Below are 20569 nucleotides of genomic sequence, written 5' to 3'. Positions count from 1 at the left end.
TGCCTCTGCCTCCTGAGTGCTGGGATTAAAGGTGTTCACCACCAACGCCCAGCCCTTCCTCTCCCCCATTTTATTATTATTATTATTGTTGTTATTGCTGTTATTATTATTATTATGAGTTTTTTGAAACATGGTTTCTTTGTGTTGTCCTGGCTGTCCTGGAACTCATTTTGTAGACCAGGTTGGCCTCAAACTCAGAGATTTCTGTGCTGCCTGGTCCTGTAGTCATTTAGTCCCAAATAAACTTATAGAGGCTTATATTAATTATAAACTGTTTGGCCTATGGCCTAGTCTTCTTTCTGGCTTGCTCTCTCTTAACTATTAGCCTGTGTATTAAGCTGTGTATCTCCACATGGTCTTGGCTTACCGGTGATGCCTGGACCTCTTTCTTCCCTGGCAATTTACTCCTTGGGTTTCTCTTCCCAGAATTCTCCTAGTTTAGTAGCCACACCTGTACTTCCTGCCTGGCTGCATCCTGCCTGTCCATTCTGAAGCAGCTGTATTCATCAGGTAATAAGAGAAACATATATTCACAGCATACAGAAGGACGTCCCCCATAAGAGATCTGCCTATCTATGCCTTCTGACGGCTGGGCAACTTTCCTCATTTTAATGTGCTGGTGTTTTTAGCTTTTCCTCCTATAGTGGACATACACACCTCTTTTACCTTTCAATATGGTTCAGAATCTAACTGGTTTTGTAAGTGCCTATATGTACCATGACCTAAGCCATTCTTCAAACTATAGAATAGGGAGTCTGGAAAAAATAGCTTTTAGTTTTCTAGGTTGAGCATCTCAGGAAGTTAGGATGGCTTCCGAGTGAACTACAGCACTCACCACAAGCCCTGACTAAAATTTCCTGGCTTTAAAAGCATCTCAATTGTCACTGTCACTCTGTGTCACTCCCGAGTTCTGTGGTGAGCACATTGCTGTTATAACCTTTCTTAGCTTAGCTTTGTCTTAGCAGAGAGCCAGTAATTACCATGTAAGCATGGTTTTGATGGCAGTTTGATGCACCTGGTCGTCTCCCCAGGGTATGGCGATGGCTCTTCTCAGTCTTGCCCTCAGCTCAGGTGCTGGCAAGGAGACAAACCCCTCCAGACAGATACCCAGGAACAGAAATGATCTGTGCCACCATGCTGGCATGTCTCCTAATTCCTAGAGCATTAACATAAAACTTTTGTTCTGAAAGTGAGATGCAAACCCTCCATGATCTGGTCTTTCTGCCTTTCTCTTTTGTTCCTTACACTATCCTACCAATATTATTCTTTTTTTTAAAAAATTATTTATATATATGAGTGCTTTGTCTGCATGCTCCTCTGCTCACCAGAGGAGGCCATTGGATCCCATTACACATGGTTGCGAGCCACCATGTGGTTGCTGGGAACTGAACTCAGGACCTCCGGAAGAACAGCCAGTGCTCTTAACCGCTGAGCCATCTCTCCAGCCCCTACCAATAGTTATTCTAAGGCAGGCAATTCTTACTCCATATATGGCATTTCTTCATGCATTTGAGCCTCTATTAGTAAGACCAGAGAAAATAAGAGCCTGGGCTTTGAAAATCAAGCTGGTGGCCTTGAAGCTCCACTAATGTCACAGGGCCACTGTGTAGCAGTGCCTGGCATAGAAAACGGGTCACACGCGCAAGCTTTCTACATGTGAGGCAGCAGAGTGAAGAAGGGGATGCGCTGCCTCTGGAACCAGTCAGGCTCGTTTGTACGGCTCGCACCTATCACTTCCTAGCTCTGAATCCATGGGCCATCCCTCAACCAGGCACCGCATTAGTGGTCTGTAAACAGCTCTCTCAGGAGTCGCAAGCATTGGTGATAGAGCGTTAAGGTGTTCATCGCAGATGTGGTAGCTCCCCAGCAAGCGGGAGTTCTTCCCTTCTGTTATTTCTGCCAAATCTTTCTAGTAGTGCCAAACATTGGTTGCATGTGGGCTCAGCTTCGGCGTTGTTTGAACATTTTTAAAATTTTTATTAGTAGGAACTCTTTCTTTCTTCATTGAGCTAACTAATTGGCACCCTTTACTTTGGATTTATCTCATCTTTGTGTTCATCCGGCTGCTGTATCTCAAGGTGGAGGCAGAAGAAACAGGTTCAGGACCAACAGGCTCTCCTGTTGCGTAGACACACTCAGGATTGAAAGAAATTTTTCCCAGATGGCCCCTCTTGTCATAGAGCTTCATTGCCCCACTCTGTAAGTGTGATGCCGTCCCTGCCTTCCCTTAACCAGATACAGCTTGTCTCTGGTATGACAGACTTGTACATCTCTTTAGTCCAAGGGTACCATGTCAAGGAGCGTATTTTTTGACAGTTAGGTACATGTTGTCTGTTTGAATCCTATATTCAGAGGACAAATATAATAGATCATGAATAAAATGCGGTTATTAAAGAAACCTTACAGGTAATTTCCAGATTGCCTATACTTACTGAGTTAAACTTGCCATGTGGGAGTTGAGCTCTAAGGTGGTTTAGACTGTAGACTGATAGGTGTCTTCAGTCTGTTGTCTATGCATTAAATACCTTAGGATGGGCAATATACTGGACTCTTGAGATGTGATATATATGACATATATAACACATATTTTTAGCATTGTAACAGCTCTTTACTGGGGCACTTAGTGATCCATATGAAAGAGTTTTATCCCGTCTGCCACTTGGCTGAGCATCTGTAAATTACATGAGTGCTTGATCAGTTCACTGCCGGTACCCTGAAATAAACAAATAGTGTGAAAAAGGGACCTGATCCTTAGATTTAAAGGACAAAATCAGAGAAGATATTGTCAATGTACCACTAATTATTATGGAAATAAATGACCTAAAAATTTTTAACGATTTCACCCAAAGCCAGAGAGCTGTTTACTGACAAACTAGCAGTCACACTCAAGACTTGTGGTGGTTGTATATTAACTAGCTACTTTTAGGTAAAGCTGGAAACCTTCAGTGCTTGCCGAGGGCAGCTCAGGGTGCTAGTCTCTCTCACTTTTTTGTCGCTGTGAAGAACGGTGCTGGAATTGTCTTAAATGAAGACCATATTGTGGTTAATTGTTCCCTCTCAAGAAAGAGAAATTGTTAGCTTTCATGGCTCCTGGGGCTAAAAAACAATAGCATTATTATTTTTCTTTCTTTCTTTCCTTTACTCTCACCCAGTAGCCCACCTCCTCCAGTGGAGGGTAACATGGCTTCAGAGAAGCCAGGTGTGCATTTTTCTCTAATTTGAAAGAACCACAGAGGTAAGATTACACCAATAGGATTTCTGCCATGGCATAAATTCCTGGTATGGAACCCTTCCATGGATCCCCTGGCTAGAGGACAGGGGATTTCCAAGATTCTAAAAGGGAAGAGAGATGATGATTGAGAAGATGAAATGTGATATCGGGTCCTCCTAGGACAGTGAATTTCTGTATTTTAAACTTAATTTTTTTTATACTTTATATTACAGACCTTTTCAGAGGCAATCAGATTTAATGTGGACTATGGGGTTTTTGAAGTGGTTAACAATGCACCCCAACTTCTGGAAAAGCAACTGAAAAGAATTCTGCAAAGTCACCAACCTCGAAATCCCATCTATGATGTGATAAGGAAAGGGAAAAGTGATGCTAAACCTCCTCAGAAGAGTGCCCCTTGTGAAGATGAGGCCATTAATGTCACCTACACTATCATGGTAAGCCAGTGTTTGAGTCTCTGTCTTGCAAGATCAAGAAAGCATTTGGTGAGCCCGAGAGGTGGCTCAGCAGTTAGGAGCACTGGCTGCCCTTCCAGAGGGCCTGGCCCCGGTTCCCAACACCCACATGTGGATCTCAGCTCCAGGGAATCTGATGCCCTCTTCTGGCTTCTGTGGCACCAGGCATGCACGCAGTACACACACATACATGCCGGGAAAGCACTCATACACAGAAAATAAAAATAAAACACTCATACACAGACAATACAAAATAATATATGTTTTTAAAGAAAGCACTTGGTGAAATTGACACGGAGTTTTTGAAGTACAGTCACATTTATTGGCGCATTATAGTTACACACAGTGTCATCTATTCACACAAAATGGCCACTTTAGCTGTTTTGTTGATTTTTATCAACCAATATAAGAATGGTTATGTGATTCGCTTGGATATATATAATGTCAAGTGCATTTATGATAGTATAGCTATGCATATTCTTTATAGTTTAGTTTCCTTCTAGGAAATGTGTGTATAAAGGAAACTTATTTCTTCTGGGGTTTTAACCAATCCTACTTACATTTGGGAACTGAGATGTCCCGCAGTATCTATGCCTGTGACTGTGACCTCCCAGCTTTCAGTTCTGTTACCAGCTGCTGTTTCTGTCTCTTCTGCTTTAGGTCAGCAAACCTATATCCAAACCAGCTAAACCCACTATCTGTACTTCTTTGAAAAAGTCACATGATGAACCTTGTTCCCACCGTCAGTCACATTTCCACAAACTACACCTTAGGCTTATTGTGCAGATCAGTGACAACAAATGTGATTATTTTAAAATGCTATTTCAGGCTAGGTACAAAGGCTGAAAAACACACCTGCTCATAGCTTCAGACAGCTCTACTCCAATTCTCCTGCTACTAATTCAGACATATTTCTCTTCTTTTAACTTCTATTATAGCAAATGCTGATGATAATTACATTAAAGCATTGTTTTGAAGGTAGACCAGATAACATTTAATTATGTAAATATATTATCTAGAGTTTTCTAACTAGGTATACAAATATTTAGTAGCAACAATAACTAATAACACATCACTAATTACTTTAAATTTATGTAGCTTAACCATCCTAATTAAAAATCACAGTCAGATGGGATTAAAAAAGAAGACCCAATTATTTGCTGTCTAAAAGAAACCAACCTTAAGTATCAAATAAACATATTAGAAGTAAAGTATATGACATGCAATTGCTAATTAAAAGAAAGCTAGGATGATTATATCAGTACCAAAGTAGACTTCAGAACAAGGACTCCTGCTGTGGATAAAGAGGATGTTTCACACTATGTCAGTTCATAGGAAATACAACCAGGTTTAATATGTGTGTGCCTAACCACAGTGCTTCAGAATACATGATAAGGGCTAATCAAACATAAGAAGGAAGTAGCCAAAACCGTAGTAAGGCTTGAGATGAAAACATTGCTGTTATCATCAGTAAACACAGTGGATCCTAAGGGCATGACAATTCTGTGTCTCCACTAGCAGTGAAGCCAACCTGTCCATGCTAATAGACACTTCACCTCCCAAAGCCACGGTGCATGCTCCTTACTGAATACACTTGGAGGGACAATCAAGGCAGATGTTATTCTGGCACCAAAGTTATAATAACATATGAAATTATGCAAAATATATAACTGATCACCCTAGATTAAACTACCAGTCAATAACAAAAATATGGAGAAAATCTCCAAATACTGAAATAACTAGGCAACACACGTCTAAATAACCCATAAGTCAAAAGATAAGTCTATAAGTAAATAAGAAACCAAACTGTCACAATTTGGGATGCAACTGAATTAGTCGTTAGAAGGAGGTTTGTACAATTAATAGGAAATAAAAATAAAAACAAAAATTCCAAGCATTGCTGTCAGTGAACTGTCTTCTATCATGGGAATCAAGAAAGAGAAAAGTTAACTTAGACCCATTAAAAAAAGAAATAGCACAGTCATGAACTTCTGAGCCACAGGCTTGCCTTACCATGCGTGCCTGTGACTGCAGCCATGCACCACCATGCACGTGCCTGTGACTGCAGCCATGCACCACCATGCACGTGCCTGTGCTGGGGACTGAACCCAGGCTTTTGTGCATTCTAGTTAAACACTCTACAAACTATTGCAATAGCAACTCGAAAATAACTTTCTCTTCGTGTTTAATAGTGTCTCAACCGCGAACAAGGTATTAAGTGGATCAAGAGAGAAAGACTTCCGGCATTTCTGGAAAGTGATTGCTACTTTGAATACAGGTATCGTGCTGCCACGTACCTGTGTGTGTGTGTGTGTGTTTAAATGCTTCTTTACTTCATATAAAGTAATTTTTATGATATTCATTAGTGTTTGGATTCTATCTGCCATAGACTAGGAATGATAAAAACATTGGCAAAAACCATACAACTTTTCTAAAAAAATTTGACGGTTTTATCTCTTTGATCATTTTACCTTAAAAACTTGCTGTCACTCATAGTGGTGTCTATGTGAACACAAAGGAAATGTTAGTATAACACTAAAAACAGAATGTGGGGGACTAGAGAGATGTCTCAGCAGTTAAGAGCACATGTTTCTGCAGAGGACATGGGTTTGGTTCCCAGCACCCACATGGTGGCTCACAACCATCCCTGACTGACATTTCAGGGAATTGGATGCCCTCTCATGAACTCCATGGGTACCAGGCATTCACGTGGTATGTTCATATATGAAGGCAAATTTGAAAATAAATAGGTCTTTAAAAACATTATAAAACACAAAACATCTGTGTGGGGCTGAAGGTTCTCTTCTAAAGTATAAACATGGAAGCTTTTTACCAAAATTTGACTAAAATTTGAACTTTGCTTAGAAAAATAATTTTAAATAAAATACAAATGAAAATAGCATACTTCTGTGAGTAAGTTTTTGTTAGTTTGTGATTTCTATAATCAAGGTTAGCCAAGTTGATCTCACAAGCAACATGGAGCAGCTCAGGCATGAATTTCATAGTAGGAACAAACTTTTCCCCCTGGATCCTGAGAAAACAGCCCACTCCACCTCCTCCTTCCACCGAAGAGGACAATCTCTTAATCATGAAGAAGTTCTACATTTCTCTCGGCCAGGTGAGATGACGGTTTTCATGACTTCACACCAATAAAACCTTTTGTTTCAGTGTCAAGAGAAATTGATTTCAAACCACTGCCCCCAAGCAGGGTAGGTTTCTTATGGGTTTATGCTGACTCATTTGATATGCAGACCTTTCCTTATGTATGGGAAGTAGCAAATGAGATTGATATACCTGTTCCCTATCACCTAGGAAACAAGGGCATGTACACTGTATTCTGAATTTGTTATTATAGCAGTCCAATATAATGAGCATTGTCTAGATAAAACTTAGTTATAAAAATGCATTGTTATTTAATTGTTCTCAGACAGATTTTTCTTCTGTTATTGCTTAAGTGTGGGATCATTGTGAGTGGTTTAAATAGATGCAACCTAGAATCAATTGTTTTTTAGATTATTCATAATATAATGAGATTTAGCATTTTTTCCCTCCAATTACCAGATCTTTCCTCTTACAATACACCCAGGACACACAAGTCTATGTGAAATCTGGACTGGCAGGCTTGTGGCCTGTTAAGGTAGATTCTTGGCCTGGCAGGTCCCGCCACCCTTGAGCTCACAAATAAACATAGGGATGCTATATTAATTATAAAACTGTTGGCCGATGGCTAGGGCTTCTTATTGGCTAGCTCTGTCTTAATTATTAACCCATTTCTATCAATCTATGTATTGCCACGAGGCTGTGGCTTACCTGGTAATGCCCGTCATGGTGTTACTCCTTAACAGCATCATGACTCTGTCAGGGATCCTGCCTACCTTTCCCAGAATTCTCCTCAAGTTCTAGTCCCCCCCATCTTCCTGCCTCATTGGCCAAACAGTGTTTTATTCATCAACCAATAAGAGAAACATATACAGAAGGACATCCCCATCAGTGGCCCATGAGCACTATTGTCTTATTCTTTGTCTATGTCAGACATTGCCAATCAGTTGTGGCCATTTTTTCTGCTGAGCTAGAGTTAGGCTTTTCAATTTTTATCAACGGAGTGCTCTAGACCTATAGAGATATCAGATGGAGCTGGTGGTGCATGCCTTTAATCCTAGTACTGGAGAGGCAGAGGCAGGAGAATCTCTGTGAGTTCAAGGCCAGCCTGGTCTACAGAGTGAGTTTCAGGACAAGTCAAGGCTACACAGAGAAACCCTGTCTTAGAAAACAAAAACAGAAAGACAAAAAGAAGCCGGCTATGCCTTCTGTGCTGCAATAGCTAGGTCTATGTTATTTGAATGCACATGTTTCATTTCATTGTTTCACACCTAGTTATTCTTGGAGTCTGGGCATTCCTATCCAGCATATTTACCAAGTGTGGGGAAATACACCAGCTACCTCACGTTTGATGATCTGTTAAGGACTCACGTTATGTTTTACTTATTCTCAGTATATTATAGAAATGTCAGAGGTGCCATGAAATGTCTGTTGGTAGAGCCAATAAACCTCCAAGGGCAAGTCACGTGGACAGCGAGAATCTGGGCTGGTGTTCAGTTCTCTCTCTTACAACTTCAACTGTAAATTATCTGCCATAATTTTTGAATTTTAAGAATTTAAATGTCCTTTTTTCCCCAGACTATTTAAACCAGACTATAGATAGAAATTATTAATGACCATTTGTGATATTTCTTTGAGTCTTCACTTGTGTCATTGAAACACAAACAATTGACCCATTTTTTTGTTTGTTTGTTTGTTTTTCGAGACAGGGTTTCACTGTGTAGCTTTGTAGACCAGGCTGGCCTTGAACTCACAAAGATGTGCCAGCTTCTGCCTCTGTAGTGCTGGGATTAAAGGTATGAGTTACTGGTGCCTGAATCGACCCATTTCTTAAAAGCACCAAGTGGGATAATTAGGCCTACTGCTCACTTCTTCCTCCCTTTTAACAAATGGGATAGAGTAGTGGCTCAAGTTAATGTTGAATGAATTTATAATTACCAATGACAAATGACTTGGATATAAGCTAGGCATAGTAGCACACTTGTATCCTACTACTTGGGATGCTGAGGTAAGAGGATCTCAAGTTGAGTGTGAGGCCAGCCTGGGCTATCTCGTTAGTTTGAGACTGTCCAGAGCAATATATAGAGATCCACTATTGCACAAAACCTGTCAATAAATACATGAAGGCAACAACAGCACTGTACTAGAGTCTTCATAGTTTATACACACAATGGCACAGTGGACACACAAGTTTCCCCTCATTTCCTTCTCATCCGTTGTCTTGCTGTATGGCCTGATTTGCCCTGTGGAACGTGTATAATAGACAAGGGATCCCAGCTCCTCCATGTGAGCCCTGCCTCTCCCGTGTGTGGCAGACTGGAAAAAGGAGAAACGAGAGGGATCCTGGGCAGCCCCTCTCCTCCCTGAGATCTTCCAGAAAAATCAGGAGAGAATGCGGTAGGCAGCAGAGCAGAGGAGTGAGAGGTGGCGGGCACAGGTGTTTACCTGTCCAAATATAAAAAAGAATGAACTGATATTTATTTCTTCCCCAACCTATCCTTAAGGGTTTCTTTTTTATTCCTCTTTGTGTGCATGTTTGTCTGTGTGTATGTTTGCCGTGGAGTTGAGTTCAGGTGGTTATGAGCCGCTCTGTGTGCTGGGAACTGAATTTGGGTCTCTGTAAGAAGAGCAAGTGCTGGTCACTGCAGAGCCAACCCTCCAGCCGCCATCGTCTTATCTAGTGAATTTTTAGTACAATTTTCTTTTTAGAAAAATCTTTCTTCAGACATCACACTCCACAAATTGAATTATAAAGGTTTTTTTTTTTTTTTTTTTTTTTTTTTCAGAGTTTCTGCTGGCAGAATCCTAGTAGGGTAATTGCTAAACTGTTTCTTTCCAGGCTTCCTATACTCAAACAAAAGATTGGTTTACATTGGCAAAGCAAAGTCAGAAGACAGTGACGACCTTTTCGTTGCCCTGCTGTGTAACCCACCACAAAATTGCGTCACCAGCTATTTCTTCAGCCTCTGGTAAGCAACGACAAGGCCCCTTGTCTGCTGCAGTCATGCAGCTCAGAGTTCAGGGACTGGGGAGGAAAAGCTCACCACCACCACCACCACCACGACCACCACCACCACCACCACCACCACCACCACCACCACCACCACGACCACCACCACCACCACCACCACCACCATCACCACGACCACCACCACCACCACCACCACGACCACCACCACCACCACCACCACCACCACCACCACGACCACCACCACCACCACCACCACCACCACCACGACCACCACCACCACCACCACCACCACCATCACCACGACCACCACCACCACCACCACCACCACCACGACCACCACCACCACCACCACCACCACCACCACCATCACCACCACCACCACCACCACCACCACCACCACGACCACCACCACCACCACCACCACCACCACCACCACGACCACCACCACCACCACCACCACCACCACCACCACCACCACGACCACCACCACCACCACGACCACCACCACCACCACCACCACCATCACCACCACCACCACCACCACCACCACCATCACCATCACCACCACCACCACGACGCAGCCCCTGCCTGCCTTCCACTTCCTGCTGGGTTTTGTGTGTGTGTGTGTGTGTGTGTGTGTGTGTGTGTGTGTGTGGCTGTTTAGTTTGGCTTTTGTTATTGTGTGTTGGTTTTGAAGCCCAGTGCCCTTGTGTAGCCCAGGCTGGTTTCAGACTCAGTCCTGCTGCTTCAGCCTCCCAGGCGCTGGGGTTGCAGCTGTATGCCTGGGTCACTTCTACTACTTCAAGCCGGACAGGATAAAATGGAGGCCATTCAGAAGGGAATTCTGAAATTTACTAGTCATGTCATTTATGTTTGCTGTGACAGGGTCACACTGTGTAGTCCAGGCTAATTGCAGACTCGCTCCATAGCTCTGGCTGGCTTCGTGAGCACAGTGATTCTTCCTGCCTCACCCTCCTCTGTGTTGGCGTGGCTGGCCTTTCGCAGCATGCACAGCTCTTAGCTGCGTGGTCCTTGTGGTAACTCACTCCACTTGGAACCTTGTGAGTCGAGTGCTTGCATCCCTTCGCAGGTGTACAGACTCGGGGTGGGGGTGGGGTGGAGTTGTTATACTCATTTTCAATACAAAATCATAATGAAATGCTTTTAGTTCATGGAGATTTCAAATCTGGTGACAGAAAGTGGTCACCGAGGGTGGGCACATTGATGACAATCACCTGAGCTGTGGAGTGGGCAGAATAGTACGAGTTGAACATTCATATTTCCCCGAATTCTGAGAGAGAAAACAAGAACTAAAACTGTATTTTTTGTGTGATCTTTTATAAGTCCCTACATTGTCATTTTAATGATAACAACTAGATGCATGAGAGTTATTAAAGCCTTTTTATAAATATTTAGTTCAAGCTGAGCAGTAGTGGTGCACACCTTTAATGCCAGCACTGGGGAGGCCGAGGCAGGTGGATCTCTGTGAATTTGAGGCCAGCCTGGTCTACAGAGTTAAACAGAGAAACCCTGTTTCGAAAGAAACAAAGAAAGAAATATTTAGTCTATCTGCAGGAGGGCAAAATTCATTCCTGTTGGCAGTTTCTCCTCATGGCCTCCCAACAAGGTTTGAGAACCCTTTTGAAGTTACCAGTCCACGTGTTTGCCCATTTGCCATTCCGTTTACTACAGCACCCATTTAACTCCAGAAGAGCGTGTTTCACAGCTAACCTATTAGCCTTTTGTAATTTAATTCAGAGAGTGTTATCTTCAACGATTCAGTGCACCCCAGGACAATAAAGAGCCCATCTAAAACCAGTAAAATGGCCCCAGAACTGGAAGAAGAAGAAGAAGGGTCCGTCTCAGTAAAAGACACTCCTTCCCAAGCTCTTCTGAGAATATACCTGGAGAGGAAAGACGTGCAGGACAAGAATCAGACTCTGCACTTCGTATCAGTTGATGCATTTCTCAATGCCTATGTAATCTTTATCTTGAGAGAAGCCGTTGAGCACATCACCGGCCATTCCTTTACTGATGCCCCGGGCTACATCAACTTCTATAACGTCTCCCAGGTGGTATTTGATAAAGTGGAGCCTGTGCCTACCAAGAAGGTCGTAAGTCCATCCCAAATTGAAACAGTACAGGACATCTCAGAAGAGAAATTGGAAAAAATAAGCTTAAGTTCAAAGAGCGAAAGCACTGGACCGGAGAGCAGGGCCGACTGGTGTATTTCTCACAGAACCTATGACATTGGCAACAGAAGGGAATTTGAAAGATTTAAGAAGTTTCTAAAGGGAACATTAGGAGAGAGATACTGGTGGCTATGGATGGACATTGAGAGGTTAAAAGTTCTTAAGGACCCTGGAAGACATCAAAGGTATTTCCCTTTTTATTTTTCAATAGTTTAAAAAATAAATTGTAGAATATGTTTGAGTGTAATATTTAATGTTAAATATTAAAATGTACTTTATCATAAGGGATAAAAACAATGGTATTTATGATAATAAAGTTTTGATATCACAAGTTTCCTGACTTCATGGCTTGAAGATGCCAGGTGGAGAAGCAGACTGGTGGTTAAAATCACTCGCTGCTCTTGCAATGGACCCAGTTCCCAACACCCACATGGCGGCTCCCAACCATCCATAATTCCAGTCCCAGGGGACCGGTTGCCCTCTTCTGAACAGTATGGGTACCAGAAACATATGCAACACATGCATACATGCAAGCCAAACACTCAAGACACATAAAATAAGCAAAACTAATAAGATAAGTAGGATAGCAATAATAGTTATTTGGGAATAATGTTTCTTCCCATAAATTCCAGACATGCTCTAAAATTACTCTACTTTTTATAGTGTCATAATTTTATAAAAATATTATATGAAAAATAATTCATCAGTTATGACCACACTCATGGTAGACAGGGACGGATGCCAGTGTGTGGGCCTCTTGTCCCAGCAGCCTGCCTGCCTAACATATCCCATGGTCTTAGGTCAGATGCCTCGTGTCTGTCTGTCTGTCTGTCTGTCTGTCTGTCTGGAGTCTCTTCTGAAGGTCTGATGGGGCTCAGCTCTGCATTCGGCTGGTTCCATACGCTTCAGGTTACTGTGAGCATTCATCCCATCAGGACACTACTTTAAGAAAGTGGCTCCCTATCTAACCTGAAGCACCTGAGACTGCATTTCTTCTTAAGGGCGTGGTGGGGATTGGCGGGTGGCTCAGTTATTATAGTTATTAGAATAGTATTTAGGTCACAGAGCTTATGCTTTGAACAGGGCTCAAGCCGACTTGAGCAGTATTTATAAGACGTATCAGGAGAGCCATATGCGGGAAACCTTGGGACCAATACTTGGACTTGCATTGTCTCCATAATGAATTACCCACATTCAGTGACCTGAAGCAGCAGTTCTAGAGGGAATCTATTTCTCTGCATTTTCCAGTTTATGAAGGAAACTGCCTGTGTTCCTTTGTTTATGGCCCCTTCCTCTATCTTCAAAGCCAGTGGCATGGCATCTTAGCTCCTTTCTGATGTCCTCATGGCTCTGGCCACACGGTGTCTCCCATAGAAGGATTTCTGGCATTCCTTGGGGCTGGTGAGCCCCAGGGTGATTTCTCTCTAGTTCGTGCTTACCCACATGTATTGCATTTTTAAATTAACCATTATAGGTAACAAAGTTACAAATTTTAAAGATTTGGTTTACACATCTCTACAAGGCCATTCTAGCTTTTTGAGAAAAGCAAACACCCTGGGAAGTAATGCATGTCTACAAAACCCTTTAGTAGTCTGTAATGAGTGTTAGCCTGAGGTATTTATTGCTTGTTCAAAACATTTACCACGTGGGAGGTTGAACATTACATTGACATGTCTATAACTGTGCTTTCTCTAAGGCATCTTGAGAAAATGAAAAAATGCTACCTTGTGAGCAGTGGGGAGCGCTACCTTTCTACAGAAATCCTATCCAAGTTTAAGCTGCTGCACGGTTCCCGGTGGACAGAGGAACACTTGAAAAACATTCAGATTGAGGTGCTAAAACCTCTGCTTCTGTATTGGTAAGGAAAATCATGTGGGTAAAAGTTATTTCCCTCTACTTTCCTTAGGCTAGTTAGAAATAATACTTTTTTGTCTCATGGTTGCTTAAGTATGGAAACTTAAGTGACCAGTGTATCTTTGCCTTTCTCTGAAAAGCATTTACCTTTAGATGTTTGCTGTGCTGGTTTGAATGAGAGTGGTCCTCATAGGCTCATAGGTTTATATGCTTGGTCACCAGGATTGAAACTACAAAGATTATAATGATTAGGAGGCGGGGCCTTGTTGGAGGAAGTCAGGGTCAGTCCCTCTCTATCTCTCTCAGCCTGTGGATCAGGATGTAGCTCTCAGCTACTGCTCCAGAACCATGCTCTCTGCCATGATGAGAGTAGACTAACCTCTGACACTGTAAGCAAGCTCCCAGTTAAATGCTTTCTTTTGTTAAAGTTGCTGTGGTCATGGAGTCTCTTCACAACGATAGAACACTGACTACGAAGGTACTAAGAATGGGATGTTTCCGTGACAGAACTGCTCTTGCTGCTTGGGACTTTGGATTAGGAAGGAAGCTGAATGCTTTAAGCAGAGCTAAAGGGGCCATACTAGTAGGCGTGTGGAAGACAGTGGTTCTGAGAGTGTAGACTAAGATGGCCCTGCCCGAAAGGTTTCAGAGAGAAGAATATTAGGAAATAGCCTGGAGACTGTTCTTGTGATATTTTGACAAAGAATGTGGCTGCTTTTTGTCCTTGTCCCAAAAATCTGCCCGAGGTCAACTTGAAGAATTTGGATTAGTGTTGGTAGAGGAGGTTTCTAGACAGCCTGCTATTGGCTGTGCCATGTGGTTGTTAGGGGTCACCTGTACGCAGATCCATAATGAGAGGGAGTAAGCAGAAGAAAGGGAAATACAAACATACAGTTAGAGGAGGAAAGGGGAACCAGAAAGTGTGATGGAACTAAGTCCATGCTCAAGGAGATAAAAAGTTTGAAGAAAAGCCTGATGCTAAATGGAATAGCGGGAGAGGTGACTTCAGGGCAAGATCCCACCCAGCTAAGCTTCCAACTTGTGAATTAAAGAACAATGAGCAATGATGGAAATGATCAGCCTCAGAAAGCTAATGAAGATGTGGTTGAACAAGGAGGCCATATTCCAGTCCCAGTAAGCAGCAGAACTTGGCAGTGTCAGCCACATGGTTCTGGGCTTAGAGTTAAGGATAGAAGAAAAGGGCTGTGGAATTTCCTTCTGCAGCTCAGCAGAGCCACTGAGGCCAGGCATGTGTCAGGGGTGTCCCTGCGTGAAGGCCTAGAGAGGCCATTGTGCGAAGCCTGGATTGTGTTGGAGACCCCAAGATGTTATAGATACCAGAGTCCGGGGACACCTGCCCAGGACGGTTCAGACTGAGCACAGAACTGGCGCAAGACAGAGAAATAGGCTGAAGTCAGCAAAGCTGGAAAGCGTTGGAGATCTGCAGAGCACTTTGGCATAAGGCACGGAGAGCTGAGACACAAGTACTGTATTATCAAAGGGATGACCTTCAGACTGTCCAAGGACACTACAAAGGCCAACAGATGGGCCGAGTGCTCCAAGTGTACAGGGAAAAATATGTAACCTCCACTGAGTAAATGCAGGGGGGAAAGGCTAATGACACAACTGTCTGTGTGGGCATCCAGCCCAGCCAGGTGGTTATCACCAGGCTAAAGCTGGACAAAGACAGAAAAAAGACACTGGGAAGGGAAGCCAGGACTCAACAGCAGGAGAGGAGAAGGGCAAATACAAGGAAGAAACCATTGAGAAGACGCAGGAGTAGAGGGATCTCCTCCACAACTGTCATTAGAGACTGCTTAAAGAAAAAGAGAAAAGAAAATCCCTCACCCGTGTACCCACCCACCTGAGTTTTAGTTCATTCCAGATGTACTCAAGTTAACCAAAAATAGCCATCATAGTAGTACAGTATCAACATGAGTAAAGCCAACATTGATGTGCCTATCTTTTCCACATGTCATGAATCTTACATGCACTCGTTTCTGTGTGTTTATTTAGTGTGATGTTATTTGATCATTTATAGAGTCATACATGTCCTGCCAAAGTCAAGACATGCACAAGCACACCTTGTACTGTCAACTCAGCACCACACCAACCTCCTCCTCTCCTTCCTCCCCAACTCCCGGGAAACATCAGTACAAATTGTCTAACACGAAATCTTTGGGCACAAGCTTTCCAAGTTCAGCATAACTCTCTCAAAGTGTAGCCAAGCTGTGTGTTTCAACAATTTGCTCTGTTTTGTTCCCGAGTGGCTTATCCATTGTATGTATGTCCGTTCACTCATGGGAAAACATTAGAGGGTTGGAGAGAGTTGTTTATGGTTATACACACACACACACACACACACACACACACACACACACACACACATGTGCATGTGCACTCATATACAATCCTTGGTGGTTATCTGTAAGTATCTTCCGATCACAAGATCTTGAGACTAAAGACATGTAAAACCAGTGTGCATCATAGCTTGTATGATGATGGTGTCCGAGATGACACAGTACTGATTTAGAACTTGCCGTGGAGTGGAGTTCATAGAGTGGCTGGCTCATCAAAGATTAATGCTGGGAGTGGAGTAAGAGCCAGTTAGACGGTGAGGGCAGCAGAGAATTGTGGACCCATATGAATAGATTTTAATGTGAATCCAGAGACTAAGGTGTCTAGATTCCCTGGCTGCCAGGTGCAGCAGTCGGGAAAGGTCTTGGGGTATTGTGGACACTGGGGTGCTTAGACGGGATGCTCCCAGGTCTAAGAGTGGAAGTTCAGAAGCACACTCTGGAGTGGCCACACTGACTGCCGGGCTTTCTGTTGGGTTCTCTTCACCCCTAACAGGTCCACACTGGGAGCACCTTCCTGCCTCCCACTTTATAGGGAAATCGCTTTCTGCCAGTCTCCAGAGCGTGAAATAGGAATTAGTCCTCAGGCTTGCCATCAGGTGAAACCTGGTCTAAAGAACAATTTAGCCACAGGCCTGGCAGCTAGAGTTAGCTGTGAAAACCACAAGGGGCCCTCCCACTGCTGGCTACCAGGACACTCCTCCAATTGAGGGCCAAACAGTCTTTTCCTTGAGATTCTGAAGCAGAGTTCATCTTTCTTTTAGTAATTCTTACCTTCAAAGTATAAGACTTAAAAATATGTAAATATGAACTATAGCCTACTTTAGTAGCATTCTAAAATGTTTATTTCTTTAGCCAGACATGGTGGTGCACGTGTTTAATCCCAGCACTGGGGAGGTAGAGGCAGCTGGATCTTTTTGAGTTCTAGGCCAGTGAGTTCCAGGACAGCCAGAGATATATAGAGACCTTGTCTCAAAAAAAAAAATCAAAATTGAAATGAGATGTTTTTAATATTTTTAAGCATTAACTTTATCAGTTTTTATTTGATATTATAAATACCAAACTGCTTTAAAACTACCAGAACACATTTTATGTTATTTTTAAATTCCTTAATAGTTTTAGGTATTTCTTTTTTTATCAAGCAGGTAATAATTTTACTATTATGAGTTTTCTAATATGTATTACCTTTTCCTACTAGTGAATTAAATATAATAAAGTAACACATAGAAAAATATTTTTAAGGTAAACCAGCAGAAAAAGAAATAGAAAGTGACAGAAAGGACTAATAATCATGATAATGATGTGGCTTATAGGCTTTTGATTCTGAGATTTATCATCGTTCCATCTTCAGTTTGTTTTGCTTTTCAATAAACAGGGCACCAAGATTTTGTGTGACTCATTCACCTTCAACAAAAAACGCTAGTGCTGAGCTTAGATTCTGGCGCCTCCGTCAAGAGAAACCAAGGAAGGATATTGACCCTTTCCCACAGATGGCAACCCTCCTGCCATTAAGGCCAAAGTCTTGCATTCCACAGGTCCCTGAGGTCCAGGTAGGGTGTCCAGTGCTCGAACTGGTGTTTATTAACTGCAAGGTTGGTATTTGTCAACTGCTGTGGTCTGAATGTGAGCTACACCCTACAGGGTTACATGTTCGAGCACTTTTTGCCCCCACTTGGCACTGGTTGGGAAGGTTGTGGAACCTTTCTCTAGAGGTGCGGCTGTGTTGGAGGAGGTTTGTCACTGGGGCTGGATCCTGAGGCCTTATGGCTTTCTGTTCACATTCTGCTTCCTGAAGTGGACACAGTGTGATCTGCCAGCTGCCTGTTCCCACTGCCCTGCCTTCCCCACTTGCTGCCATGCCTTCCCTACCGTGATGGAGAGAATCATTCTGGAGCCATGAGCCCAAATATAACCTTCCCTTCCTTGAGTTGCCATTATTAGCTTAATCCATCAGAGCAATGCAAAACGACCAAGGCAGCCACTGACTCTGGAATCCATCACAAGCTTTTGCTGTTACAGTGTACACACCAACCACGGGTAGGAAGGAAGGGAAGGCCCCTGTGTGTTCAGGAAGCAGCGAGGTCCCTCTACACTTACAGACGTGCCACTGGTCTGCTGCAAGTTCTCTAGCGGCCTCCACCTCCACTTAGGATGAAATCTGGAAACCGCAAGGCCGCGGAGGTCCCTGCTAACCTCGCCACCTCATTCCCCCACATGCTCTGCTACTTACTCCAAACCAGCCACACTGGTCCCTTTCTTGTCCTTGGACGTCAAGTGAAAGCTCAGGGCTTGGCATTTTCTGTTCCCCCTGTTTGTTGTACCCCCTCCACAGCCACACACCTTCCCTCTCACAACCATTAGGTGGCAGCTCAACCATCACTTAGTGAGAGGCTGTGCTCCACAGGAGCGCTCACGTACAGATCACATATAAGGGTCTTCCACACTTATCTGTGCCCTTTGCCCTGCCTTGCTCTATTGTATTTGCAGCCACGTGATTCCTTCATTGATCACCTTTTACCTCCTTCTAGAATAGAAGGGAATTCTCCGTGTTGAGTATGTATCCCTAGAACAAGCTAGCATAGAACAGTCGCTTAGCAAACACAGTAGGAATTGAGTAGAAAGGCTGAAGGCAGCACACCAAAACCAGAGGAAGGGAGCTGGGCATAAGGCAAAGAATAAAGAGACGAGTGATGAGGGGAAATCTGGAGAAACAGGGTAATTGTAGGAAATAGTAAACTTACATATTCTGTCACATTGAGGTAGTGACCTCAGTGATAAAGGCCCTCACTCATCTTCACCACGTAAGGCTATCACAGAATATTCTGTTATTGGACATAGTCACACAAAACTGCCCCAGGACCGTTTTAGAGTCTGAATGTCTCATTTCAAAACCCAGCAAGTTATATAATACATTTTAAATGTTTGACTTCCATGCATAGTAGTTAAGTGCCTTCAGCAGGGTCACAGTTTTTCTTTCTCTGGTTTCAGAACTCCAGGCACACATTAGAAATCTCCCCAAGAACTTTTAAAGTCTGCCAGGGCCTGGGTCCCGACTTCACAGGTTGATGTAACTGGCCTGGAAAAGCCTGGAGTCCCTCTGAAGGCAATGAGTTGGCTTAGGACCCACATCCCCAACCCCACAAGAACATGAGAATTAGAGCCTTGCTTTAATAAAATTCCAGGTGATTTAAGCATTCAGCATTGCTGCTAACAGGTGGCTTTTAGTGTCACCTAAAGAACCTGTGCAGACCGAGACCCCTGGGTTTCACCAGAGATCAAGATTCAGTAAGACTTGCATTTCTAATTCCCTGGCCCAGTGACATTCTTGCTGCCAGACACCACCACACTCTCCACCATTTCCTCACCCATTTCCTCACCCCTCCCTTTTTATTTTTACTTTTTCCTGACCTGCTTTGCACCTCGAGACCCTACACACCTGGACACTTGAGTGTCCGAGTCAGCCCGTGCAGTTCAGTAACTGGGCTGTAGGTAAAGACGAGTCTTGGAGGCATGGCCCAGGGAGCGTGCCATCCAATGCTGTCTGTGACTGAGGTAAGCATTGTCAAATGGAGCAGTTGTGGAGGAGGAAAAGCCTAGGTCATATGTTAAGAAACTCCAGTGAGTGAGCAGTGTCTGGAGTGGGAGAGTTTGGTGTGTGTGCAACGTAATACACCAGGGTTGCCTGCCTCTCCCTCTCTAAGCTCTTCCCAAGGTGAGCAATGTCATCATGTAACGTGTTCTGATCCTGCCCCAAATGCTCTGTTGTCACTCCTCGGCAGAAAGTGATGAGCCGTAGAACTAGCCAGTTCAACATGGACTTTTCAGTGTGTAGTCCCACTAATTTGGCACACACAGTGAGTGAGCATTAACACACTCACAGTGAAGGGCGGTCCCTCTTCTGTGCTTAGTGTGGCTTGTTAGTTTTCCTCCATCATTTACTCTGTCTGTTCTTTTCATTTAAATTACATTTGTTTGCATTGTGTGTGTGTGTGTGTGTGTGTGTGTGTGTGTGTGTGTGTGTTTTCTGTGAGCGAGAATGTAATGCTACAGTGTACAGATTGGGGGTGTCAGAGGACAACTTGGGGAGTTGATTCTTTCCTTCCACTATGTGAGTCCCGGGGATGGAACTCAAGCTGGCCTTGAGTTGATGGAACTGTCAGGCCTGGCAGTGAGTACCCCTACCCACTGACCTCTCTGACTTTTTACAGCTGTCAGTCAAGCAACAAAGTTCAAGTTCAAAAACTTGAACTTACTGGCTGGCTCAGTGGTTAAGAGTACTGGCTGCTCTTCCAGAGGACCTGGGTTCAGTTCTCAGTACCTAGTTCATAACTGTCTATAACTCCAGCTCCACAGGGTCTTCTGACCTGTGAGAGCATGCACACCTTACACCACACTTAGAAAATAATGTATGG

General features: G+C 43.4%; 1 protein-coding gene across 1 annotated transcript in view; it reads left to right on the top strand.

The window, feature by feature from the left end:
- Rgs22 (regulator of G protein signaling 22) overlaps positions 1 to 20569 on the top strand; it is a 95267-nt gene that overhangs the window by 19556 nt on the left and 55142 nt on the right. The window contains exons 4-10 of the mRNA XM_051202544.1: positions 3445 to 3666; positions 5877 to 5962; positions 6634 to 6802; positions 9623 to 9752; positions 11513 to 12131; positions 13643 to 13804; positions 17533 to 17707. Coding sequence (XP_051058501.1) covers positions 3445 to 3666; positions 5877 to 5962; positions 6634 to 6802; positions 9623 to 9752; positions 11513 to 12131; positions 13643 to 13804; positions 17533 to 17707 — 1563 coding nt within the window. The remainder of the gene's footprint in view (positions 1 to 3444; positions 3667 to 5876; positions 5963 to 6633; positions 6803 to 9622; positions 9753 to 11512; positions 12132 to 13642; positions 13805 to 17532; positions 17708 to 20569) is intronic.

This window comes from Phodopus roborovskii, unplaced genomic scaffold (assembly GCF_943737965.1).
Source record: "Phodopus roborovskii unplaced genomic scaffold, PHOROB, whole genome shotgun sequence".
Taxonomy (NCBI): Eukaryota; Metazoa; Chordata; class Mammalia; order Rodentia; family Cricetidae; genus Phodopus; species Phodopus roborovskii.
Note: the sequence above shows the minus strand (reverse complement) of the source record. Positions and strands in the feature narration are given on the sequence as shown.